The sequence below is a fragment of the Barbus barbus genome, assembly GCF_936440315.1.
Source record: "Barbus barbus genome assembly, chromosome: 28".
Taxonomy (NCBI): Eukaryota; Metazoa; Chordata; class Actinopteri; order Cypriniformes; family Cyprinidae; genus Barbus; species Barbus barbus.
The window spans coordinates 28,630,716-28,658,351 of NC_136756.1; the positions used below are offsets into that span (position 1 = coordinate 28,630,716).

The 27,636-nt window shown below is 35.7% G+C and overlaps 6 protein-coding genes across 8 annotated transcripts in view; 3 read left to right on the forward strand and 3 right to left on the reverse strand.

Annotated features, from left to right (window-relative positions):
- Window positions 1-1,771, forward strand: part of acaa2 (acetyl-CoA acyltransferase 2) — an 8,856-nt gene extending 7,085 nt beyond the window's left edge. The window contains exon 10 of the mRNA XM_079383269.1: window positions 880-1,771. Coding sequence (XP_079239395.1) covers window positions 880-964 — 85 coding nt within the window. The 3' untranslated portion in view covers window positions 965-1,771. The remainder of the gene's footprint in view (window positions 1-879) is intronic.
- Window positions 1-27,636, forward strand: part of LOC306848635 (synaptic plasticity regulator PANTS-like) — an 806,624-nt gene that overhangs the window by 12,162 nt on the left and 766,826 nt on the right. The window lies entirely within an intron of this gene.
- Window positions 2,525-6,383, forward strand: LOC306848005 (large ribosomal subunit protein eL6-like). Its single transcript, XM_079382307.1, has 7 exons — window positions 2,525-2,728; window positions 3,770-3,925; window positions 4,002-4,100; window positions 5,076-5,219; window positions 5,771-5,819; window positions 5,899-6,083; window positions 6,190-6,383. The coding sequence occupies exons 2-7, from the start codon at window positions 3,770-3,772 to the stop codon at window positions 6,340-6,342; spliced, it is 786 nt and encodes a 261-aa protein (XP_079238433.1). The 5' UTR covers window positions 2,525-2,728; the 3' UTR covers window positions 6,343-6,383.
- On the reverse strand, window positions 10,792-12,937 carry LOC306848072 (dynein light chain 1, cytoplasmic). The gene is made up of 3 exons (XM_079382399.1): window positions 12,837-12,937; window positions 12,048-12,186; window positions 10,792-11,174 (listed from the first exon to the last, which is right to left on the reverse strand). The coding sequence occupies exons 2-3, from the start codon at window positions 12,177-12,179 to the stop codon at window positions 11,037-11,039; spliced, it is 270 nt and encodes an 89-aa protein (XP_079238525.1). The 5' UTR covers window positions 12,180-12,186; window positions 12,837-12,937; the 3' UTR covers window positions 10,792-11,036.
- LOC306847794 (DNA polymerase beta) lies at window positions 15,341-21,983 on the reverse strand. Of its 2 annotated transcripts, none has more exons than XM_079381948.1 (14): window positions 21,803-21,983; window positions 21,236-21,293; window positions 21,063-21,129; window positions 20,889-20,963; window positions 20,714-20,772; window positions 20,585-20,634; window positions 20,454-20,505; window positions 18,160-18,214; window positions 18,006-18,078; window positions 17,859-17,929; window positions 17,687-17,773; window positions 17,548-17,615; window positions 16,076-16,215; window positions 15,341-15,950 (listed from the first exon to the last, which is right to left on the reverse strand). In XM_079381948.1, exons 1-14 carry the CDS (start codon window positions 21,861-21,863, stop codon window positions 15,856-15,858), a joined length of 1,011 nt encoding a protein of 336 aa, XP_079238074.1. In that variant the 5' UTR covers window positions 21,864-21,983; the 3' UTR covers window positions 15,341-15,855. The 2 variants fall into 2 exon arrangements, with proteins under 2 accessions (XP_079238074.1, XP_079238075.1); XM_079381949.1 differs by having other exon boundaries at window positions 15,403-15,979; window positions 21,803-21,975.
- Window positions 22,205-26,860, reverse strand: LOC306848315 (enkurin domain-containing protein 1-like). Of its 2 annotated transcripts, none has more exons than XM_079382783.1 (8): window positions 26,760-26,860; window positions 26,164-26,287; window positions 25,874-26,089; window positions 24,997-25,169; window positions 24,324-24,434; window positions 24,076-24,218; window positions 23,324-23,460; window positions 22,205-23,246 (listed from the first exon to the last, which is right to left on the reverse strand). In XM_079382783.1, exons 2-8 carry the CDS (start codon window positions 26,246-26,248, stop codon window positions 23,086-23,088), a joined length of 1,026 nt encoding a protein of 341 aa, XP_079238909.1. In that variant the 5' UTR covers window positions 26,249-26,287; window positions 26,760-26,860; the 3' UTR covers window positions 22,205-23,085. The 2 variants fall into 2 exon arrangements, with proteins under 2 accessions (XP_079238909.1, XP_079238908.1); XM_079382782.1 differs by having other exon boundaries at window positions 26,164-26,255; window positions 26,760-26,856.

A 27,636-nucleotide genomic window follows, 5' to 3' on the forward strand; every position in this document is an offset into this window, starting at 1 on the left:
TAACACAGGACAAAGGGATAAATAAATAAAACAAAGAAACATTCTGTTTTTGATGTAAGAATAGGTTTTTGTTTGGAATTATTTTCTTTTTTGACATTTTTCTAGAAAATGTAACACCAACACAATACTTTTTTTTAAATATAAATAAAACACCTTTTGGTATAAAAGTAAACTTTGTTTCTTTTTAAAATGTAGGATATGTAATAAAATGTTAAAAGTTCTAAATGAATGAATAAATATATAGCAAACTGATAAATATTAGTGCAAAAGCATCAACATCGCATGTAAACTCATGCATTTTTTTCTGATGTCAAAACACACACACACACACAAAAATATATATATATATAAGTAAAATCAATAAATATAGCTATAAATGCAAGTAAGTGAAAACAGCCTTTTCTCAAGAAATATATTTTGATTGAAAAAATTATATAGAATATAATATTAAAATATTTAGTTTTCTTTTTTTAAATACAAGGCATAACTAGAAATTAAACAAATTAATAAATGAGAAATATCAGTGCAAAAAACAGCTAGCCTCAACATTGCATGAATTCAGTTTTCTCTGAGATCTGAATGCAAAAACAATAAATAACCTATCATATAAATATCAGCCTTTTCATAAAACAAACATGAAATTGTAGAAATAAATAAATTACAAATATATAAATAAACAATCTGTACTCTTAACATCCTGTGGAGTTTTTTTTTCTGTGACCAGCCAAATTAAAATGTGCTTCTTCTCATCGGCTAACATTTGGTCAACTATCAGGGGGCAGCCCTGTGTTTTATGTCGACTTATTTTTAGGATGCATGATCCCGATCATGCACTGCTGTATTTATATTGCTTGAAGTCATTCTGTTCTCTGTCCGCAGGAGACGCGGTGGAAAGTATGCAGTCGGCTCTGCCTGCATCGGTGGCGGTCAGGGCATCGCCATCGTCCTGGAAAACACAAACTGAGAGAAACTAACACACACATGTTGAGGAGACTCACTGCCAACAAATCCAGTCAAATTCAAAACCTAATTCACACCGTCCCAAAGTCTGAAGCAAAAGTGTCCGTCCACAAATGTGGAGTAATAATGGTTTATTTTGCACATGATGATTGTTCCTTTAAAATTAGTTCAGATTCATACGATTGGCTTCCCCAAAATATGGAGTGTGATGTATGTTTAGATGTTTGGTTACGGGATAGTAATGCTGTAACGTGCCTTATTTTTGTCTCTGTGCCTGATCTAACATAAGCTGTTTTCCAGAAATATAATATACTTCGTTGTGATTCGACTCCATGTAACTAAAACTCTTGATTGTGGACTTGACAATGGTTTTGTATAATGCTGAGAAATTGTTGGGAGTCAATTCGTGTTGACTGTTCTCATCAATAAAGAATGAGCTGTAAAATCCTGCATTTTGTCTCTCTTGGCCTGCAGATGTACAAGGCAGAGTTATACATACTACAATAACAAAGCTGGATTCTGACCTTTGCATGCACCACGATTCTTTAAATAAATGACTAAGAATAGCCTTTAGTCTTCTGATTCTGTTTGAGTTAGTCCAGGGTTATCTTGTTACATGTTTCACATGTAGCTGCATAGAAATAAATCCATTTTCAAAATTACAAGTGTGAAATATTGTATCTGGGATATAAAATGTGTGGATATATACTAATAAATAATGATTTCTGAAGAATCATGTGACACTGAAGACTGGAGTAATGATGCTGAAAATTTGGATTTGATCACAGAAATAAATTACATTTTAAATTCTATTCACATAGAAAACAGTTATTTTAATATATAATATTATTTTACAATTTTTAATGTATTTTTCATGCATTTTTGATCAAATAAATGCACCCTTGGCGAGCAGAAGAGACGTTTAAAAACTTAATTATTCCAAGCTTTTGACCACGCAAAAATGTATTATATATCTGAGCCTGGACCACAAAACCATGGGTCAGTTTTTCGAAATTGAGATTTATACATAATCTGAAATCTGAATAAATAATCTTTCCATTGATGTATGGTTTGTTATGATAGAACAATATTTAAAATCTGAGGGTGCAAAAAAATCTAAATATTGAGAAAATCACCTTTAAAGTTGTTCAAATGAAGTTCTTAGCAATGCAATTACTAATCAAAAATTAAGTTTTGATACATTTATGGTAAGAAATTTACCAAATATATTCATGAAACATGATCTTTACTTAATATCCTAATGATTTTTGCCATAAAAGAAAAATGTATAATTTTTTACCCATACAGTGTATTTTTGGCTATTGCTACAAATATACCCCAGCGACTTAAGACTGGTTTTGTGCTCCAGGGACACACAGACACACACACATACATATATATATATATATAATGTATATACATTACAAAACTGCATGCATTTGCATTGAGAGCAGCAAAATGAGCAATTGAACTACTCTACTGTATGATTGCAGTCTAACCTTGCGTTTCTAAATCAAATTTAATTTATTTTCTACATGCAACATACAAATTGAGCTCCAATTTCATAAAGAACTTTACAAAAACATTTCAAAGGAGTATTTCCATTGATTCCTCGCCGGATGATCGTCGCTCTTGACTCCATCGCGCGGCCGGAGAAGCGCCTGTGCCTTTAAGACGAAAACATGACGGTAGAAGAACCCCGAGCGTCATACGTCACGACTATATATACGTCAAATGCCCGGATGTCGGTCTTTTTTTCTAGCTGAAGGTAATTGTGGCTTTCGTGTGTGTTTTCTCCAAACACAATCTGCATTAATCCGTTTCATCTCATCTTAAAATCTCACTCTGGATCATATATGAATGTTTTAAGATACCTATAGCGCTAGTTACTGTGAAGATTTGTGTGTAGTGTGTGTTTTACGTACATTATGAGTGTTCGGTGCGCGCGGAGGCCTGTGGGAACCGAAGCGGCTTTTCTGTGTTTATATTCACATTAAAGACCCTAAAGTAGTACACGACGGGTTGTCATGTGTATATAGTGTTTAATACGTTATATAATGATGTTTGGCAGTCTATATAGGTGTTATGTGCTTTAGCCTGTTAGCTATGCTACATCAGGTCACGTTGAGTTACTGCAGCACCGTGCATATATATATATATATATATATATAAATTACTGTCTAATGTAAGACTTCTCATTGATTTGTGAGTATAATTAGGAGAATAGTTGTGCTGATGTTATTGAAAAGCACTGTTGAGATGTCAAGTCTAATTCATTTGTGACACGAAACCTGTCATAAGTGTCAATTTTTTGAAATTGAGATTTCCCTATCATTTGAGAGATGAATAAATCATCTTTCCATTGATGTATGGTTTGTTAGAATCAGACAATATTTGGCGGAGATATAACTATTTGAAAATCTGGAATCTGAGGGTGCAAAAAAATCTAAATATTGAGAAAATCTCCTTTAAAGTTGTTCAAATGAAGTTCTTAGCCATGCATATTACTAATCAAAAATTAATTTTAACATGTATAAGAAATTCACTAAATATCTTCATGGAACATGATCTCTGCTTAATATCCTAATGATTTTTGGCATAAAAGAAAGATCAGTAATTTTGACCCATACAGTGTATTTTTGGCTATTGCTATAAATATACCCCGGCGACTTAAGACTGCTTTTGTGCTCCAGGGTCACATTTGTATAGTACTTGTCATAATGCACCTGTTTTCAGCGCAGCACAACTCTTGAGTGATGTATGTGTTTTTGTGTGCATGCATGTTTTAATAACTCCTGTGTTTTCTCAGATGGCGGAGGGCGATGATAAGAAGAAGAAGACGGCGGCCCGTAAACATGGCAGCCGTAACCCTGTCCTGGTCAGGGGCATCGGCCGCTACTCACGCTCGGCCATGTACGCTCGCCGGGCCATGTACAAGAGGAAGACTAAAGCTCCTGTGACGAAGGTCAGTGTTTGTGTCTTCACTGCAGAATCACACATCCTCAAACCAGGAGTTTTCTAACACGGTCTTGATTTTCCAGGTTGAAAAGAAAATAAAGGAAAAGACTCCCTCCAGAGTCACCAAAACTGTTGGCGGAGACAAAAATGGAGGCACTCGTGTGGTCAAACTGCGCAAAATGGTGAGCAAAAGACCTTTATGACCAAATCACTGAGATTTGTTTGGGAACAGAAGTATAACCATAAACACATCTTTTGCATTTGGGACCATTTCAACCCTGGTTTTAACTCTACACTTGACTTTATGCAGTTTTTATGATCTATTAGTTAAATTTATCTTAATACTTTTGTGATATGTCTTTATCCTTGTTTATTCTTTCCCATATCTCTCACTTTTGGGGCTGAATATTATTGATAAACATGAACAAGCATGTTTGTTGAACCATTGCAGAATGAAAAAATGATCCTTCAAGTGAAAGGATTATTCAAATATCAAGTATAAAAAAAACAAACATTTTAGAGTATTTACGATGCTTTGAATAATTACGATTACCAATATGTAATGCTCAATTATTTATTTTAAATTTCTTGTCATTAGTCAATTTCTCATGAATATTGAAAATATAAACCAATGTGACACATTGAGTGAATAAAACAATGAATAAATAAAAAAAATTAAGGAATTTAATTGAATCCATCCATTAATTTCAAAGGAGTTGAAACTGGAAATTTTTTTGATTATGCTGGTCAAATAAATTTTCTAATGAAAATTAAAAAATATGATGCAAGAAGGTATGAAGAATGAATAAATTATATATTTTTTTTTTTTACTGAATTCAAAGGAGTTGAAGCTGGCAATTCTAGGATTAGGATAAGTTTAATGATGTTTTTTTTTTTCTGCATCAGTGTTTTTTCTGTAGTTCATTTCTTATTTGAAAGTGGGTAAATGTAGTAATAGTATAACAGCACAATAACACTTAACTTTTTGTGCATTAACTCATTGAGAAGTTATTGATCAAATTATGATACCAATATTAAGATATGACTGTTTTAGAGGCCTAATTTACAAAATACTAAGCAGATTTGAATTTTCTGATTTCTCTCATAGCAGTTGAATTTACTGCATTTGTTGACGTTTTGTGGTGTTTTGTGTCCAGCCCCGTTACTACCCCACAGAGGACGTGTCCCGTAAGCTGCGGAGTCACGGCATCAAGCCCTTCTGTCAGCACCGCAGGAAACTGCGCAAGTCCATCAGCCCCGGGACTGTACTGATCCTGCTGACCGGACGCCACCGTGGAAAGGTACATGCACATGTTCTCCATCTATCCGTCTTTCTTGGATCCGAGCATGCTGTGGTTTTCATATTACGGCGTTCAGTACAATTAGTCATTTATCAGACGCTTTTATCCAAAGCAACTTACAAATGAGGACAATAGAAGCAATCATAGTTGGAGGGTTAAGTCAACCAATAGATAAAATAGAATTAGAATAGAGAGTGCTAGAGTTAGGGGGTCAAATAAAAATGGAAGAGATGTGTTTTTATCCGTTTCTTGAAGATGGCTAAGAACTCAGCTGCTTGGATTGAGTTGGGCAGGTTATTCCACCGGGAGGGAACAGTTCATGTAAAAGTCTGTGACGTGATTGTGCCTCTTTGGGATGGTACATAATGCACCGTTTGAAGCGGCTTGCATGCATCAACACCGATTTAATGAGTGAAACTCCTACATGCTCTGCTCCCACACAAACACTCATCTGAACTCTGTTCTGCTCAGATGGGTTAAGCTGCACTTAATGTTTGAAGTGCAGCAGAGGTTCATATGAGGACTAACAGTGAATGTGTTTCCTTCTGCAGCGTGTGGTCTTCCTCAAGCAGCTGGGCACTGGTCTTCTCCTCGTCACCGGTATGTGATCGGTGTCTGATGCTGAAGAGACAGGGGTTTTGTTGCAGTGAATAATTGAACAGTCTCTTGTCTCTCTCAGGTCCTCTGGCTGTGAACCGAGTGCCACTGCGTAGAGCTCACCAGAGGTTCTGCATCGCAACAACCACCAAAGTGGACATCTCTAGCATGAAGATCCCCAAAACGCTGACCGACGCCTACTTCAAGAAGAAGAAGCTGAGGAGACCCAAGCACCAGGAGGGAGAGATCTTTGACACTGAGAAAGAGGTAAAACTGGCTTTCCAGCGTTAGATCAATTCCAGTTGTTTTAACAGGACTCTGTGTGGGGAATTTGAGTGGAGAACCTGATGGTTTTTGTTGTGTGGTTCTGCAGAAGTACCAGTTGACGGAGCAGCGTAAGGCAGACCAGAAAGCGGTGGATTCTCAGCTGCTTCCTCTGATCAAGAAGGTTCCTCAGCTCAAAGGATACCTGCGCTCCACATTCTGCCTGACTAATGGAGTCTATCCACACAAACTGGTTTTCTAAAATGCAAATAAAATCTGTGTCAACCCAGATCACTTTCTGTGCTGCTTTGTTCCTTGTTATTTTGTTTCATAAGGTCTATAAGTGTTTTTTTTTTATAGAGCAGTAAAGGATTTAATCACAAACATGGGCATTAATAAGTTTGTTTACAAATGTATCTATAATTACAAATTCATTAGTTGATATTTTAATGGGCAATAAAGAATAATTTTAAAAACTAAAGCAATCAAATTGTTCAAAAAAAAAAAGGTGCTCTACCATCAAAAGAGGAGGTGCAACCAAAAATCAAGCCATGTCAATTAGAAAAGGTGCAGCACTCACTCTTGAAACAATCCACATTTTTTGTTTAAATTCATGACGTTTCGGCCAATATCCAGGCTTTCATCAGATATATTAAGAACAGCAGTATTGAACATTGCTTGATACATTCTTGCAATGAGCAGCAGGTGTTACTCTGCCAATGGGAGTGGCTTATAAACTAATTGGGTGGGGGAATATACATAGCAAGAATGTGTAAAGCAATGTTTGGTCCTGCTCTTAATGGCTAATGAAGGCCTGAGGCCTCATTTATCAACAGTGCATAGAAAAGGTTCTTACCGGTGCATCTCAGAAAATTAGATTAAAATGTTAATTTTTTCCAATCTTAAAAAGTGAAACTTTCATATATTTTAGATTCATTACATGTAAAGTAACACTTCAAAAGTTTTTTTTTTGTTTTAATTTTGATGATTAGAGCTTACAGCTCATGAAAGTCAGAAGTCAGTATCTCAAAATATTAGAATATTTATATTTCAGTTTCAATTAATGACCATCCCTACAGTATAAATTCTGAGTATCTCTTGTTCTTTGAAACCACAATAATGGAGAAGACGATCATTAGCTGGGTTTCCATCACCCTGTTTTAATGCGCATTTTGAAGTAACGCATGAGAAATGAGTGATGGAAACGCCAAATTTGGGATAAAAATCCCTTCATTCGAAAAAAAGTTTTTAGGCTCGCTTGAGGTGGTTTTTGACTTGTGCGAAAAAGGGTTAATGTGAATAAAGGGAGATGGAAATGCATTTTGCGAATAAATTCCTCTAAGCGCATCAAACAGTCATGTCTTTGTGCTGAGACGGAATAACTTGACTAGCAGTGAACTGATCTCATTCCACAGCATCTTAAATGTTGTTATGGTCGTTCTGAAATGCCTGACCAAAGTCTGTCATCAAAGTATTTCTGTATAATTGTCTTAAACGACTGCATTCACCTCCGAAAGCATTAACCGCATTTATTGTGTTTCGTCTGCTCGCTCTGAGGCGCAAGTCATTTTTCATATATGAAATGTATTGTATTCAGTAGCTTATCCTAGTTTTCGATAGGCTATTTAGTGCCAGTTTACCAGGAAGTGATGGTTTTGTTCTCTTTTACTTGTTGGATGGAAACAGTGCTTGTTCTGCAAATGTTTTATGCAATATTCCAATTTTGCGCATAAGTTAAATTCAATGGAAACCTGGCTAATGACGCCCTCCACAAAGAGGGTAAGTCACAGAGGGTCATTACTGAAAGCTGTGGCTGTTTACAGAGTGCTGTATCAAAGCATATTAAATGCAAAGTTGACTGGAAGGAAGAATTTGGGTAGGAAAAGGTGCACAAGCAACAGGGATGACCGCAAGCTTGAGAATACTGTCAAGCAAAGCTGATTCAAACACTTGTGAGAGCTTCACAAGGAGTGGACTGAAGCTGGAGTCAGTGCATCAAGAGTCTCCACGCTCAGACATCTTCAGGAAAAGGGCTACCAAGCCACTTCTGAACCAGAGACAACGTCAGAAGCATCTTACCTGGGCTGTGGAGAAAAAGAACTGGACTGTTGCTCAGTGCTCCAAAGTCCTCTTTTCAGATGAAAGTAAATTTAGCATTTCATTTGGAAATCAAGGTCTGGATGAAGAGTGGAGAGGCACAGAATCCAAGCTGCTTGAAGTCCAGTGTGAGGTTTCTGAAGTCAGAGATGATTTGTGGTGCTGTGACGTCTGCTGGTGTTGGTCCACTGTGTTTTATCAAGTCCAAAGTCAATAGAGCTGTCTACCAGGAGATTTTGGAGCACTTTATGCTTCCATCTGCTGACAAGCTTTATGGAGATGCTGATTTCCTTTTCCAGCAGGACTTTAGCACCTGCTCACAGTGCCAAAACCACTTCCAAGTACTTTGCTGACCATGATATTACTGTGTTTGATTGAGCAGCCAACATGCCTGACCTGAACCTCATATGGAATCTATGGGATATTTTCAAGAGAAAGATGAGAAACAGTGGATCCAACAATCCAGACGAGCTGAAGACTCAATAAAGCCTCAGCAGAGCCACAGGCTGATCGCTTCCATGCCATTCCTCACTGATGCTGGAGTTTGTGCTAAAGGAGCCCCGACCAAGAATTGAGTACAGAAATGAACAAGAACTTTAACTTTTCTGTTTTGCAAATTCTTTTTTTTTTATTGATCTTAGGAAATATTCTAATATTTTGAGATACTGATTTTTGACTTTCATGAGCTGTAAGCTCTAATCATCAAAATTAAACCAAAAAAACTTTTGAAATGTTTACATGTAATGAATCTAGAATATATGAAAGTTTCACTTTTTGAAATAAGTTGCAAGACAAAAATGAACTTTTTCTTAACATTCAAATTTTTTGAGATATTTTCCTACATATAAGTACAAGTTGGTAGATCACACACTTTGTGTAAAACTTTTACAAATAAAGCGTTAAAATATTGCATTACTCCCTAAAAAAAGTAACTAATTACGTTACTTATAATGGAAAGCAATGCATTACGTTACTTTTTGAAATTTGAGCTGGGTTGCTTGTTTGTATTTAATACAAAACGTTCTGTTTTTAGCAAATATAAAAGCCCTTTCACACCAAAAGCCTCAGGCCGAAGGAAAAGTACATTCATGTCTGTACAGTAGAACGCAGAAGAAGAGAGTTCAACACTCTTCAGCAATAAAAGAAAATTGGAATTGGATCATCAAAGGTCAGCAATAAAGACACTGGTTAATAAAGTGGGATTAAATACATAATGGATATTTGTATTATTTAACATTTAATTATTGCGTCATTCTGAGTTGCATTTCACTGTTTTTAATCATTTTGAGGAATACTGAATCGGTTTTTTGGTGAGATTAATTAATGCATGTTCACATTTATTCTAGAACTTAAGTAACATCTTGCTCATAATTTCTCTCAACATTGGGACAGGAGAGCTTTCAATCAGTAAATGGGGAAAAAAAGTAACTCCGATATTTTCGTCTAAATTAAAAAGCAATGCATTACTTTACTAGTTACCTGAAAAAAGTCCTCTTTTTTCGTAACTTGCGATGCGTTATACACTGAACGTCACATGTAATTAACCAATAAAGTTGGATATTTTTAATATGCAATAAGATCATTTTAAATAGTGGAAGTTTAAGTGCATTTAAACAGGCAATTCTGTTAATTAATTTTGCATTAGTTCATGAAATTTTATTTTTTCCCAGATATTTGTCTCATACCAGATAATCGTTCTGCATTTTAGTTTGTGAAAAAGCTATTTAAAATGTCTCTTTTGAAGATTTCTGTAAGAAATAAGATCTGTATGTGGTGTAGCTTCCTAAAAACAACTTTGCAAATATCTCCCTGCAGTCAGATTAAAATAGTAAATAGTTTTAAGCATTGGCACTCTTGATTCTAAATCGGTCTTCTTTGAGCTTTATCTTCAGTGGGTATTTTTAGGCTTAATGAGGACAGTGTTTACACCTCTATTCCATTCTGCAGGTGTGATCATTCTTAATATAATTGGCATAAATATATAAATACACAACTGAATGTTTCTTGAAACCCATTTGTCCTCACGAGTCAAAGCCTGGCTTGTATTAATATTTTTATTCATGTTCAATAAGATGCACAACTGTTTGTTAGATGTAAACTGACTTAAGACTTCAGGAAATCCACAGCAGGTACAAAGCTGAGGAAAGTAATGAAGGATGACTAGTAGAGGATTATTCAAATTAATATATATTATTATTAATATGGCCAATATTATTTGTTAAAATAATCTAATTATTTTAATGTGTTAATAAAATTTGAATTTTTTAGCATTTTAAGGTAGATTATTGCAATCATCTTTAATTGTTTAAAAATATTCACATTATTTATTCAGTTTTATTAAATGATTTAGTAATTTAATAAAAATGTTAATAAATTAAAATGTAAAAATAATAAAATATTACTTTGTTTTAATTGTTTAATTATTTAAATGTATTAATATTTACTAATTATTCACACACACACCATCATCTATTTTTCTTTTCCCTCCTTCAATACTATTTGTGTTTTGAGAAAATTGTGTTGGACAGTGGAGGGTTTAGAAGTCAAAAAGTTTGAGAACCACCGACTCAACTCAGCATCCTTCTCACATCCTGAAGCCAAGAAACTCCAGGCGAACAGCCAAACCATTTTGCTTTAATTAAAAAAAAAACGCAGGTGACAAAACGCTCAAACCGTGTATAGAAAACAAAAATAAATACAAGTGTTTCTTTATGGCATTTCCCTCTCACACTGGCTTTTTCTAAACAATAATCAGAACGAAAGGAGAAGCAGCCGACAGAAGGTCCCAGTGCAGGAATGGTTCACCTCGTCAGTACAGTCAGTTCGTAATGGTCTGTTAAAATGAATGGGTGCCGTCGCTCAGCCCGATTTGAAGAGCAGGATGGCCACCTGACCCAGGTAGAAGTAGATGAAATGTTTGGTCTCGTGAGTCACGTAGCTGCCAAAATTCCTCCCCACGATGCAATGCCAAGTGGGATTGTACTTTTTGTCGAACTCCTGCAAGGAAAAATACATTTAAAGTCAATGCGAAATGCTGTTTGTATTTCAGAGTGAAAGGCAGACTTTACTTTATTCAGATTTTTTCAGTGGTATTGGTTGCTGAAGTATTTTTCCCATCAGGATTTTAAACTTTTAAGTTGAAGCAAAAAAGTATTCGAAAAAATTATCTGAATGTCAACTGATGGCTTCAATAAAAGCATTTACTATCAATTAACTTTTAGAGGATAACTAAAAATTCTTCAAATCAATATTAATATAATCAAAAATATTAATAAATTAAAATAATCCAACTTAATTCAAATGCAAAAAAATAAGCATAATAAACATTTATGCATTTATTTCACTGTTTAAATTAGGTCAATTTTAATGTATTAATTATATATTTAATAATATGCATATATTTTTTTTTTTATCATATTTTCAAATAAATTCAAATAACTTAAATTGCTAAAGAAAAATACATAAATCAAATACCATTAATAAATTAAATTGGGTTTTCAATAAACTAATTTAATTGGTCAATAAATGTAAATGAATAAATATAGATTTTTATGTTTTAGCATTTTAGTTCCGTTCATATTAATTAATATTATCCAGATTCATTTAAATAATTCACAATTTTTAATTTAATGCAATAAAATCAAATAAAAATAGATTTTTAATAAATAAATGAAAAGATTTGTATTAATATTTATTAAAATTAATAATCTTTTGGTTTGGTTTTGATTGTTTCTATTGTCCTCATTTGTAATTTGTTTTGGATAAAAGCGTCAGCTACTTCTAAAAAGGAGTTTTTTGTTTTCTTTTGTATTCTAAATAATTAATATTTTGCAGCCTGTAAAGTGTTCCGCCCACGGTTCCGGCGTTTACCTTCTTGATGTAGGCGGCGATGTCCTTCTCGATGTTGTACTTCTCAAGCGCCTGTGTTGCGCACTCCACAGCGTCCTGCTGCATCTCCTCAGACATGTCCGCATTCTTGATCACTGCCTTTCTGTCCGACATGCTGGATCTGGAAAGACAGAGACATTTAACGCTGAATGAAGGAGTTAAACAGGGCTCGATCTGAGCAACACCCTGTGACGCACCCTATCTAGTGCACATCCTGCTCTCTGTCCTGCCCCAAACCCCCAGTCCTCCAGCATCTGCTCAGAGACGGCCGGGCGTTATATAATATCAGCACATGAGATGCTGCCTTTATTCCATCTTTATTGCATAACATCACCAGGTTACTGTTGCCATGGTCACCTGAGCTTAAGACTGTACTCAGCACCACAGATCATTACAACAAACTTATGATACTTATATAACTTTTAATGGATTACAGTTAATTAAACAAAATAGTCTTAACTTTCTGAATCAAATTGTGTCTTTTAAGATGCTTCTTTTATTAGTAAACGACAAATGAATAGAAATAAGAAACACTTTCACCTTTTTTAATGTTAAATGAAAGAATTACGTATCTTCTTGTTTGTATCGTAATAAATCCTATCATTAATAATTGGTTTTATTTATATTTAAGGCAGTTGCTGAAACATAGGTGTGCAAACGGGCAACTAGCGTTAGGTCGCTTACTCCGAGCGAAAGAAACACAAGATATTTTGTTCCACAGACTAATATACATTGTAACCTGCAATCAACGCATGAAAGTAAAAGTTTTACCTTATTTCTGTGCAGATTTGTTGAGACGGAGAGAAAAGCGACTGTGATGCTCCCGCTGAGTGCTGCTTGACCAAAAGTAATGTAGGTGTGCAACAGCCGTTGGCTCCTCCCGCACTCGCTTCCCATTGGCTGTCGCTGACATGCCCGGCTCTGCGATTGGCCGGCTCTGCAAGAGTCTCGCTGCAATGTATCTGTGCATTTTATTTCAAACCGGCATGCCTTGCGCCTAAGACGCTTCGCTGGTGTCCATAGCAACAGAGAATGATCTCTCCGGAAGTCAGCAGAGTAGGCGCCATACAAGCAGACAAAGAGCTTTTATAGTCTCTGATAGATCTGTATATTAATATCTATGCTAGGCACTATCATAGTGCTATCTATCTATCTATCTATCTATCTATCTATCCATCTATCTATCTATCTATCTATCTATCTATCTATCTATTTACTTTTACATATAATATATATTAAATGTTTATATTATTTTTTATGAATAATTCTAAATGAACATATTTCAGATTATATTCTTTATTGCTTATTTAGGACTGACCTGAATAAGATATTTCATATAAAAGGTGTTTACATATAGTCCACAAGAGAAAATAATAGTTGGATTTATAAAAAATGACCTCATTCAAAAGTTTACATACCCTTGATTCTTAATACTGTGTTGTTAGCCGAATGATCCACAGCTGTGTGTGTTTTTGTTCAGTAATAGTTTTCATGAGTCCCTTGTTTGTCCTGAACAGTTAAACTGCCTGCTGTTCTTCAGAAAAATCCTTCAGGTCCCACAAATTCTTTGGTTTTCCAGCATTTTTGTGTATTTGAACCCCTTCAGACAATGACTGCATGATTTTGAGATCCATCTTTTCACACTGAGGACAACTTAAGGACTCATGTGCAACTATCACAGAAGGTTCAAACTCTCTCTGATGCTCCAGACGGAAAATCATGCATTAAGAGCCGGGGTGTGAAAACTTTTGAACAGAATGTAGATGTGTAGGCCTAAAAACATGTATCTTCTGCAGCCTCTGAAGGGCAGTACTAAATTAAAAAATATTATATTTAAGCATAAATATAATATTTTTTAATTTAGTACTGCCCTTCAGAGGCTGCAGAAGATACTTACATGTTTTCCAGAAGACAATTTAAGTAAAATGTACCCTGATCTTTTTTCACCCCCAGCTCTTAATGCATGTTTTTTTCCTTCTGGAGAATTATTTTGAAGAACAGTGGGCAGTTTAACTGTTCAGGACAAACAAGGGACTCATGAACAACTATCACTGAACAACAAAAACAAAAAACAGCTGTTGATCATTCAGGTAACACACAGTATTTAGAATCAAGGGGATGTAAACTTTTAAACAGGGTAATTTTTTATAAATTCAACTATTATTTTCTCTTGTGGACTATATGTAAACATCTTTTATATTCAGGTCAGTGCTAAATAAACAATATGCATTTTGCATGATCCCTCTTATTTTGGTAAAATAACATTTTGCAGATTCTGAAAGGGGGGATGTAAACTTTTGACCTCACCTGTAACATCAAAAGTACAAAAAACATTTGCACATAAACTGACCACCAAACACAACTTTCAGATGCCATCTTTATTTTTTAGCTCACCCATCATGGAATGGAACGCACAGGATTGTGGGATTTCAAAGGCAGCGAAGGATACATCTATGCTGCCTTCACAAATTGATCAGATGAAGGTATCTCATGAGATTCGGACGTGCCTTGATGCCTTCCTACATTGGATTGCATCCTCTGAAGGCAGCATTTTTCAGTTTTCGGATGCAGCCACAGTCTGTGGTCTTTCTATTTGTAAGTCTATGAAACTAATGCTTTCATATGCATAAGGTACCATTTAATATACAAGGAAAATCAGTAAATAGAACCTGTCCTGGGATGTTGTCTGGGCCAGCTCCTTGCGTGGCTTGACTTTCAGGAGACATCTACTATGTTTATACTAGGAAGCAACACATCTGATGAGAATGCAAGTCTGGTGCTAGGTGAAGTATTAAGGGCTTCAAAACGAGCATAGAAGCTATTGAGAGCATCAGGAAGAGATGAATCCCTAGGGCATTCAATGTCTCTGCTCTTATAGTGTGTAATGGCCTTGATGCCTGCCCACATGCTCCGGGGGTCTCTGCTAAGAAAATGACCCTGTATCTTTTGAGCATATGCAGCCTTGGCTCTTTTAACACCTGCAGTCAATTTCCTTCTTGCTGCTCTTAGCGCTGCTGCATCATCAGACCTGAAGGCAGTCTCAAGAGAGTTCTAATCTCAGCATTCATCCGAGGTTTTTGATTCGGATGGATGGTACTTATTCTCGTAGAGGTGACATCATCCATGCATTATTCAGAAAACAAGGAAGATCAAAATCAAGGTAATGTGCATCAAAAAAGCTTGGACAGGACCTGAGAATCAGTGATGTGAGCACATTATTACACAGATTATTGTGATCAGTGTATTCTCAGCAAAAAGAAAGTCAATAAATCATCCTATAAGAACAATTTATTACTCAGATATGCATTAATTTAAAAAAATGAATCAGACCTGAACTGATTTGTGGGGGTTTTAATGCAGAATCCAACTTTTCACAAACTTGAAGAATGTTTTGTGTCATATTATGGTAGACTATTATCTAAATAAAAATATCCCAATAACATCATAATAATAGATTTTAAATAACACAACCACAGACAATCATCATTCATATTTTCAGTGTTGAAATAAAGACATGTTTGCTGCTATACGTTTGATAGAATGACAGTCTCAATGTAATATCTGAGTATTGACATGCCTGTGACGTCATTATTCACTTTACTCTTGGATTTAAAACAAATATTATGCATGGCTATTATTATAATTAATAAAAAGCACCATCAACTACTGTTATGTAGCTGCTTTCACAACTTTAAACACATACACATCTTCCCCTAAATGTCTCTTCTACTCTTAAAATACACTATTTTGACCTAAATGCGCAGCACACACACAGTTTGAGGTTGGATTTTCACTCGCTGCGGTCCTTTGGTTCCTTGTATTTCCACTGGATGTAATCAAAGATGTCCTTCTCGCTGTCCACCAGCAGAGGCTCTCCAGCCACACCTGGATCAGAGAGAGTCATCAGACATGAGCTACAAAGTAAACCAGCACCAAGTAAAACTAGACTTCTGGATGGACAGAAATTCAAAGTCACTTTCTTGAATGAAGTGATGTATAGTGAGGCTCACCGGTGACGCCGAGAGGACGGATGGTGTATTCGTTGAGCGTGAAGCCCTTCTCCAGCGCATGGGTCCTCATGTTCTTGTTGAATATGTCACTGCCGGTGAAGTACAGCACACCGCAGTAATACTGATCCTTCGGAATGAGCCTGCAGATCCAGACAGAGAGAAACACATACAGTCAAACCAAAAATGATTCCCACACCAGATATAGTTTTTACTAGTGGGTGCAGGACACTATTGGCGTCACACCCTCATAGAAACAGAGGGCAAAACTAAGCTTTGCTCCACTGACCGCCAGCTATTTTTACGCAGATTGCATCGAGTAATAATGTAATAAAACGCAGATATTAAAAGGCGAGATTCAGTGAACACCTTATTGGTGATGTATATATTGTACAGGCAAGAAGATGAAGCCAGAATATAAACACAATGTGCAAAGTTTCACATTAAAGAGAAAACTATTAGAAGTTAAACACTGAACACTGGCCTCATCTGCTTGCCTGTGTAAAGTATGCATTATTAATATGGTGATTACTGAATTTGATCTTTTAATATTACTGTTTTAAATATATTAAGGCACTTTAAGTGTTTTTACAGCGCTTTGTCGCACTGTTTATGATTGAAATATTGCCGCAGGTGCTTAATATGGATTGCAAATGGCCAAAACTTGCATTTTGTTCAGAAATGGTTCTTTTGAGAGGTGATCTAAATATGTGCGGCTGGGAAACATGAAAAATTGACACGCTTGTGCTGCAGGTCTATGGATGTTTTGCCCTCCAGGTCTTCGAGCCGGTCACGTGACTGAAAACTATCAATTATTCCTTTATTTAACTGAGAATAGCAAAATAAAGTAAACCGTGACATATTATACCCAAAAATTCTTCATTCAGTGGACTACCAGTAAAACTGATCAACATTTATTATGCATGTTTTGCTGAAGTGTTTTTCTTTAATTGTTAATATGATATTTTTCCACCACAGACTGAACTAAGTGAAGCATTGCTTGGTGATTGGTTTTATCTTAAACTGAACAGCTGACGGCTATTCAACTTCGAATTCATTACATACCTTTCTATCAAAGTTATCTGATATTATCAAGATCAGTTTGTTCTGACACAGTTTAACTCTGAGTTCTTGCCATATTTTATTCATATTCTTTAAACTAAAGCGAATAAACTGTGATAATGTGAGAAATGTTTAAGGTGTCTGATAATCTGTATATTTTACATTTTGGTCCATTTTAAAATTGAGTCGATCTAAATGTTAAATTGATCTGTTTAGTACTGATATTTCACATATTTCAAAATATTGATTAACAAAAAGAGCAAAATAGTCACATGACAATGTCCATAATTTGTTTAGAAGATGAAAAAACAGTTATTATTGTTTACTAAAAGCACCTAAAATGTGTTATTTGAAATAACCATGTTAAATAAAATAAACTTAAAGACACTATAATGGAAATAATCAGTATGAACCTGATGTCAATACGCCGGTGAAAAGACTCTTCTTCATCTTCCTCTTCTTTCTGCAGCTGACACACACCCTGAGGAAAAACATGGCTTATTTATTATTCATATATTATTTTTATTATTGGAGAGTCAGACAGAGACCCACCATAAACTTAGTGTCTCCTTTAGAAAGCGTTTCGGTAATGAAGCCGATGGACTCCAGATGATCCACGACAGCATGAAGGAGTTTGGGCTGCAGGACAGAAATCACAGCAGGAGTTATGAGAGGACAAACCCTGCATGCATTAAATCATCCAGTCCATAACCTGAACATTTACCTGTTTCTCAGTCTGAGAGGTGAAGTCTGGATGGGTCAGCAGTATATCAATATCACCACTCGACTGTGCTCCTGAACATTAACAATTGTAATCATGGCACATTTAGATGATACAAGTGATAATTTCTGGATCAGAACGATTGATAACCTCTTCTGTAGCTGCCGCAGATGGTGCCGATGTACACGGGATCCACCACATCCAGTTCCTTCAGTATCAGAGCCTGCAAACATCAGGTAAACACAGTGAGACTTCACAAATCTGTAGGAAAAAAATCATGAAGATCACTGAAAGAAACTCCAACCTCCATTTTCTGCATTTCTGCACGAGGGATTCTCTTCTCGAATTCTTCAAAGTATCTTTAATAGATGAAGACAGGAGCATTAAAATGAAAAACATCAATAAAGAGCAGAATGCATTCATTAGAAATACATATAATTCACAAATAAAACATCTGGGGCTGGTTGCACCAGCTAGACGTAAAAAAGCTGGGTGTTAGCCCAACGCTGGGTTTTGCAACGTCCAGCTTTACGACAAATATTTACACCTGTTACACCAATTAAAGCTACGATCAGGCACAACTACACCCGGCGTAGACGATGTGCGTCCACATTCTCCCGCAGTGATAGATATAGCTACAACTACTAATATAGAACTCAGTTGCTCCAGACATCATCACAAGTGAAGCCACCGTGCCATGATTTCATTGAGTAAACATTTTCTAACAAGTCCGCATATTTATATAGTCTCCCTGCACGTTCCTATGACAGATTTCTTCAAATAAACATTAAAAATGAAGGCGGCAGGTTCAGTAAAATATAATGAATGGTGGTGATGGCGCAGTGGATAAGACACGTGCCTTTGGTGTGAGAGACCCGGGTTCGAATCCACTGTGAGACACCAATGTGTCCCTGAGCAAGACACTTAACCCCCTAGTTGCTCCAGAGGCGTGCGACCTCTGACATATATAGCAATTGTAAGTCGCTTTGGATAAAAGCGTCAGCTAAATGCATAAATGTACAATGAATGTCTTTCCTGAGGTACCCAAATGTGACTTCACGTGACATTGTGTGTTTTACTGATGTCTTTCCGTGGCTGGAAAACCACATTTATAGTTTGTATTTATGATAAAACTGTCAGAATTTGAAAGCTGTTGATGTTACTGTTACAGTGATTATTGGCTGGCAGGCACGCTACTAAGCTAATGAATGGAATTAAAGATGTGAAATATTTCCAAACATACTGTCCTTCCAAGCAAGATGTGGAATGGTAGGCTACATTTCATTTAATAATCCCAGATCATATGTAATATTTTACTGCATAATTACAAGCTGTACATAAATATTTTATTAGTTCAATTACTGTCGACAGAGTGTTATAGTCAACACAGAGCTTCTCGATTTATATCGCTTATCCTGCCCGAAAAGAGCATAAACATTACAGTTCACGTCTGCAGTAATAATTAACTAACAGACATGAATCCTAAAAACTAATAATGTCCGAGTTTTCACTGTTACCTCTGACTAGGCGTAAGATTTAGTGTCAGATGTAGCACTACGTCGAGATGCGTATAAATTCTATGCATGACTTAAAGTGCATTTTACGTCCAGGCTAGCCTTACTACAGGGTGTACGTCCAGCTGGTGCAACCGGCCCCTGTCCTCTAGATCAGGGATCCGAAGCGTGCTAGTCCATTGAAAAGGTTTAGAGAAAAATGTAAAAATAAACTAAAACTCTAATGCAGAGGTCTTCAACCCTGTTCATGGCGACCCACTATCCTGAAGAGTTTAGCTACAACCCTAATCAAACACACCTGAAGCGGCCAATCAAGATCCTCAAGACTGCTTGAAAAGTGCAGGCAGGTGTGCTGAAGCCGGTTGGAAATAAACTTTCCAGGAGAGTGGGTCCCCAGGAGCAGGGGTGAAGACCTCTGCTCTAATGCATACACACACATATGTGACCCTGGACCACAAAACCAGTCATAAGGGTACATTTTTCTAAATTGAGATTTACACTTTGGCATCGCTGCTAAATACCAGCTAGATAAAGACTCCTCCATCTCTGTGAGTACAAACCATATGTGACCCTGGAACACAAAACCATTTTTTAGCCGAGATGCAGCTATTTGAAAATCTGGAATCTGAGGGAGCAAAAAAATCTAAATATTGAGGAAAATCTCCTTTAAAGTTGTTCAGATTAAGTTCTTAGCAATGCATATTACTAATCAAAAATATATTTACGGTAGGAAATTTACTAAATATTTTCATGGAACATGATTTTAATATCCTAATGATTTTTATCATAAATGAAAAATGTATAATTTAGACCCATACAATGTATTGTTGGCTATTGCTACAAATATACCTGTGCTACTCATGACTGCTTTTGTGCTGCAGGGTCACATATTACCCAACTAAATAAATAAATTATTAAAACAATTATATATATATCCATCACAGGAGGATGATCATATTTGGGGACCTGTAGCATCTAAAAGATTGAAAACCCCTGCTCTAGATTAGCACTAACATGAAGCCAAACCAACATCACTGTTGCTCTAAAACAATTCACTAATTTACCCGTTTAAATCAAGACTTACTTTAACCCGATCTGCTGATGGTGGTTGAGTTTGTGCTCGATCTTCTTCAGATCTAAAACATCAGGTGAGAATTAAAACACATGCATGTGACGCAAAATAAACATTTATGCAAAATAAGCATATATACAAACCTTCTAAGTTCCTGACGCCTTCATCATAAAACTTCCTGGCCGCAGCAGGACTAAAAAACAAGAGAATGAGTGTGAACTGAGTTTTAAAACACTATTGTTGTTGTTCTCTTGAAATCAAGGGCGTCGTACCCGATCCCAGTCACCCGGGTTAAGAAGTTGATGGAGGAGCTTGTGTCGTCACTGCGAATCTACAGGACGAACAGACCATGTCACACATGCACATCTTGTATATGTTAATGGTTTCATTTGCTTTCTCAAAGGTTGAATCAACTATAAAACATGCATTTCTAATGCACTCAAATACTTTTTCCAGCTTGCGCAGTTTTCCTGTCGATAAAAACTCATCGATTTTCTCTGCTATCTTTGCACCAACTCCATCCTGAGAGGAAAAAGCAATTCTTTATGAAAACCGTGTACTTAGATCAGTAAGAATTACATTTGAGGCTTTTAATACTAGAAGAAAACTATAAATCTGTACCAGTTTCTTTGCTTCTGCCCCACTTTTGATCTTCTGAGGGTATTTTGCGATCACAGATGCTGCTTTTCTGAACACAAAACACCAGACAGAGTATAAACATTAGTTACATGTGTCATATGTCTAGTTATGATAATAAATCTTACATTATTAGACATTAGATTAGACTGCCTTACCTGTAAGCGTTGTATTTATGGATGGCTCTGTTGACATTTCTCTCATAATTAGCCAATTCTGAAACAAGAAAGACCATTAAGACTAAGAGTTTAGATATGCATCAGTGTATTTGCAGCAAAATATTACTATAAAATGCTTTTCGACATTTATAAAATAAACAAAACAATCAGGAGAATCTGATCATAGCTGGGCTGCCAAACAATATGTTAAATATAAACATATTTAAACATAAATAAAGTTATTTAGTATGAAATAATGTTCAAATATTCATTATTTTATGTATAAGTTAAAAATAAATATAAACAGCGCGTACTTTTATTTTGTAGATGGAGCACTAATCTTGAAACTATACTCTGATAGCATGTATTAAACTGCAGAAATTGGTGATCGTTGCTGTATTATTTCCAATCGTGTGTAAAGATGTGTCTAATATCCCACTAAAGTGAAGTTTCTTGTTTCAAACAGACGTTTTGTCTGCAAAAGGGATCTATTTCTATTCATTCGGCATTTAAAGGGCCAGTTAGCTTAGCCGCATGCTAACCTGAGCTGTCATCAGCAAAACTCACCGACGAGAAAATCTGTGATTCCTTCGTTCAGAGTTTCCTGTGGCGCTTTTCTTTTACTCATTATTGAGAGTTATTTAAAATATGGGTGGATAAATGCGTTTGTTTTCACCATTCAAGACCGCAGCTGAGTTAGTGTCTAACGCTACAGGACAAAGCATTAGCATTAGCACTGTAGCCACGCAATATGGCGGGGGCGGGGCTTGGAGACCACGCCCGTTACGCTTACGCCAACCAATCAGAGGCCTTTATTTAATATTTATATTTACGAACACGCCCCGTCGCCACAAAAACTACTTTTGGAATTTTCTGAATGTTACGTAAATATATGAATTTATCATTAAAAACCCCCAGATCTGAACTAATCTCATACACTCAATAAAAATCACTGCCACACCAGTTGATCAAATGACAATAAGCAAAACTGTTTTTACTTGTATTCATCATAATAAAGCAATGGCATTCAGATTTTAGGTGTGATGCAAATAATTGGGGGTACTTTATGGTACTTTATTAGTACTGCAGTACTAAAATTCATTTCAATGACACATCAAAACTATTAAATATAAATATTTGCTAATATCATACTAAATGACAGCTTTATGATCAGCACCTTGCCATATTAGACATTCAACAATTGTTGCTGTACATGGCAGCAGAAATACTTTTGCAAATATTCCATAATTTACAGACAATTCTGAACTTTTATACAAATCCACCAAATACTATGGAAACCCATTTCTGCTACATTAGAAAAAAATCATACTTTGGTAAATCATAATTATGACATAAAATTTCATAATTAGGAGATACAAGGTCATAATAATGAGATAAATTCAAAACTGTCACATACTAAGCCATAATTGTGAGACAAAAGTCATTTATGAGATAAAGTTAAAATGATTACACACCAAGTCATAATTTTGAGATTAAAAATTAAACTTTTGACAAACAGTCAAAACTTCTATGTCATAATTTCAAAATTTCTCACATAATTATGTCATAATTTTGATGTTTTTCTCATTATATTTGACTTTTCATCTCATAATTATGAATTTTTGACAATTATGACAGTTTAATCTCATAAAGATCTAACCAAAGCATGAATACAGAATGATTAGCAAAAATTAAATCAATGATTTCTGCCACTAATATGCGTCATATTTAGTCACAAATCTCTTTATAGTGTCAAGCGTTCAAATGCAGTGAACTCAACAAAAGAGCAACTGCTGCTAATTATTAAATACATACATATAAAAGAAACAGCTTGATATGAGTGTGGTTTCTCAAGAGTCGACTTTCACATAGACTTTATCCCGTGAGAAGATTTTGATGGCCTCCTCGACCTCCGAGAGACGCTGATCGAGTTGAGCGCGTCGAGAGCGGACGCTCATTGTGTCGGCTTTGACGGGGAGAGACAGCAGCTCGCTGACCAGAGACCTGTGAGCTACAGACACACACATATCAATCAGTCCTCTCATGAACCATCGCCAACTAAACATGAAACTGTTAATGAAGACGTACTTTCTTTGAGGGACTGCAGGGTCTCCTGTCTCTCTCTTTCAGACATCCGAGTGTGTCCAGCAGGAACGGACGGATCAGGAGTGTTTCTCCTCCTCTCCTCCTCCTCTTTCTTCCACTGCAACTTCCTCTGCTCCAGACTGACAAACCAAATGAGAGACGGTCAATGTTGAATCCAAAATGATGTGAGCAGAAACAAACGTGTGTAAAACAGTACCGATTTGATTTTGTGTTCAGAAAATGTAGCCTTTAATTTATAAAAACAAACAAGATTCAAAATGCATTTTTGAGTAATTACTTAAGAGTAATAATAAAAAGACAAACAAACATCAAGATTATATGCAAACATTCAAAACTATATAAAAGTTTCAAAAATCTCCTTTAAAGTTGTTCAAATGAAGTTCTAAGCAATGCATATTACTACGAAACAAAAATGAAGTTTTGATATATTTACGTTAGGAGATTTACAAAATATCTTCATGGAACATGATCTTAATATCCTAATGATTTTTGGCATAAAAGAAAAAATGTATAATTTTGACCCATACAGTGTATTTTTGGCTTTTGCTACAAATATATCTGTGCTGCTCATCTTTTGTGCTCATACGTATTACAACAGAAAACAGGTTTTTAAATTGTAATAATATTTTCCTTTTTTTACTGTAGTTTTGATCAAATAAATGCAGCTTTGTGAGCATAAGAAACTTCTTTCACGAGTCCAGTCTTTGGAAAGCTAGTGTGTATCAGCGACTCACTATTGTGGTACTTTGCCCTTCTCGGCGCTGGGTGGGGGTTTGTCTCGGAGGTTCTGTAAGGACTGGGATCTCCTCAGGTTTGCCTTCGACGCGGCACGAGCGTTATGACTCACAAAGTCCACCGTGTGTCCTCTCACATGCATCTACACACAAACACCTCACAATGAGAGAGAAGCTACTCTTACGAAAGACATAGTAGAGGAATAGCAAAATGTGTATTTTAGTTTGTATATTAATATATGACATGCCTCAGAATCGGAGTCTCCTGCCGCTGGTGACGGCAGTCGGCCTCCAGCTCCACACAGAGAATGAGCTTTCAGGAAGTTCTGACATTCGGGTTTCTTAGGAGGGCTCGACTCCTACACAGACACAGAGACGGAGGTTTAAAACCCTGCTTTTACTGCAAATGCTCAATGTGCTTGACCACCTTCAAAAATATGGTTGAAAAGCATGCTATTTTGCATTTATCAGACAAAATAAATGATAATAACCAAGTCTAAACAGGGCATTATTCTACAGTGAAGACATTTAATTGAGAATACAGTAGCAGTGTTAGTTTAGGATTTATTTATATAGTAGTATTCTTTATATATGTATTATATTATTGTTTTCAATTAACGTTTTTATATTTTCATTGTAATTTTAGTTGAAGTCATTTTATGTGCTTTTGTTATTTTTAATGTTTTAAAAATTTGACTAATTTCAGCTTGAACGTCTTTGATTTCATTCATATAATATTCATCTTCATATTAATTTCAGTCGTTTTAATGATATTTAATAGTTTTAGTTTCAGCTAACAATGCAGATGTTTTATTTTTTTTCATTTATTGTCTACATCAAACTCTAAAACAGTAAAAGTAACTGAACTATTTAGATATTATCAAGGGAATAATATGTAAATATGAGTTCTAGCTTGCTCACCTGTAACTGGGCCATTACCCTGGAGGGGACGTCCTGGTATTTTGGAGCGATCCAGAGTGCTTTAACTGGCATAGGTTTGGCATGTTCTCTCTGCGCCTCCAGCTCTCGAAAGCGCTTCTGGATTTCACGTAGCTTGCGAACATTTTCTTTACCAAAGTCCCGTATGGCAGGCTCTGTCAAAGAAGAACAGGGAAGAGATGGAGGAAGCAGACATTTATCAAAGACGAAAGAAAGCAAGAATGCATTAAATTGATCGAAAGTGACAGTAAAGACATTTATAATGTTACAAAATATTTAGTGCTGGGCAACGATTAATCGCATCCGAAATGATAGATTTTGTGTACATAATATATGTGTGTGTACTACTACTGTGCATATTTATTATGTATATATAAATACACACACATACATGTATCAATGTGATGTAAAAAAAACAAAAAAATAACATTGAAGATAAAACCTCTCTCATGCTATTCGTAACTCTAAGAATGAAGATACATTTTTCTCATGTTGTTTGTATGTTAAGGTTTTTTTCTACATTTTTGCAATGTCACACCATAGGATGCAGTCCAAATTTTATTTGTCAACTACCCATATATTTAAGAAAATATGTCATGGTTATATATTAAATATAATGGCAAGACAAGTTTATTTATAAAGCACATTTCATACACAGTGGTAATTCAAAGTGCTTTATATAAAAGGAAGTAAAATAGTCATTAAAAAAATAATCACAACAATAAAATTGATTTAAAACAGTTAAGAATAGAAAATGATTATACATAAAATACAGTGCAATCAGTTCAGACAGCACAGATAGAATGAGCTTTATCATATCTTTTGATCAAATAAATGCAGCCATATATTGTGATCTTACTAGGTTTGGCTGGGCTGGGGTTCAGCGCCACTCCCTGCAGCTTCAGCAGGTCTCCCACAACCCCTCTCTGTCCTCTCTCTAGGATGTGAGCGGCGTTGGCACCGATGCGGGGTCGAGGGGTGGAGCGGGCGCTGTAACACCCAGGATCTGGAGCTAACGGACCCTTCAGAAGCGGAGAAGAGCCGCTCTGAGCGTTTCCCTCCAGACGACCACGAGCTTCAGCAAGAATCCGAGAGATGAGATCAAGCATCACACAAGAGAAATCAAGTGAGCATCAGTTTCAATCTTACCAGAGGACGGCCGTTTATAATACTCAGGAAACAGTGTGGGGTCTGGAGGAATGGGACCAGAGATCGCCGAGGGCCCTTCACACATACTGCTGCTGCAGAGGAGTTTAGGACCAGTTTAATTCATCTAGTATGTGAAAATACAGCTGAAAATCAAACTTGTTTCATAATGCAGGCACTCTGCAATTGGAGTTTTAATATTTTAAAAGTTAATATAAATATTATTTAATTTATAATTATTTTTATTTATATTATATATTAATTATTTTATATTCAGGACAGAATGCTCTTAATATTCAGAGTTAATATAATTATATAGAATATTAAATACTACAATTATATAATTTATATATAACCACATAAACACGCCTTCATTTATATATATATATATATATATATATATAGCTTCTAGAAAGCAGGACTAATTTATATGATGCGCATAATTAATTTTAATTTATTTGATGATAGATCGTGATCCTGCATGAAACACCTGCTGATTCACATAATATCCGATTTAGAATGATCAGTCGCCATGTTATTCTGTTTGAGAGCATAAACGGTAACATGTATAGTGAAAATTAGTTCCTGAAGAAGCTTACCTTTAATTAAACCCTCGATTCTTTGATAATTGTGCAGATACTGCGCGGTATTTGCTCTAATCTCCGGTTACACGCAGACTGATGACGCACTAACAACAAGCTCAAAGCTTCACCATGACAACGCCTTAAAGAGACAGCAGCGGGTTTATCTATCTATCTATCTATCTATCTATCTGTCTGTCTGTCTGTCTGTCTGTCTGTCTGTCTGTCTGTCTGTCTGTCTGTCTGTCTTTCTATCTATCTATCGTTCTATCTGTCTGTCTATCTATCTATCTATCTATCTATCTATCTATCTATCTATCTATCTATCTATCTATCTATCTATCTATCTATCTATCTATCTATCTATCGTTCTGTCTATCTGTCTGTCTGTCTGTCTGTCTGTCTGTCTGTCTGTCTGTCTGTCTGTCTGTCTGTCTGTCTGTCTGTCTGTCTGTCTGTCTGTCTGTCTGTCTGTCTGTCTGTCTGTCTGTCTGTCTGTCTATCTATCTATCTATCTATCTATCTATCTATCTATCTATCTATCTATCTATCTATCTATCTATCTATCTATCTATCTATCTATCTCACATAATCACTCATTTATATAATAAAGCTTTATTTATAGCAAATCACAATAAATACGCTAACCATTCTATTTGGTAGTATTACTAGAATATATAATAAGTAAATAGTATACTATGCATACTGTATATATATATATATATATATAGTATACTGTATATAGATAGATAGATAGATAATTGTGGTTTTAAATATATGTATTTTAACAATTTTTTTTTGTTGTTTATTGTATTTATAGTTAAATGTTTTGTCATTACATAAAAAACTACATTGAAATATACAAGTGTGTGTGAGTGTGATGTTTACTAAAATC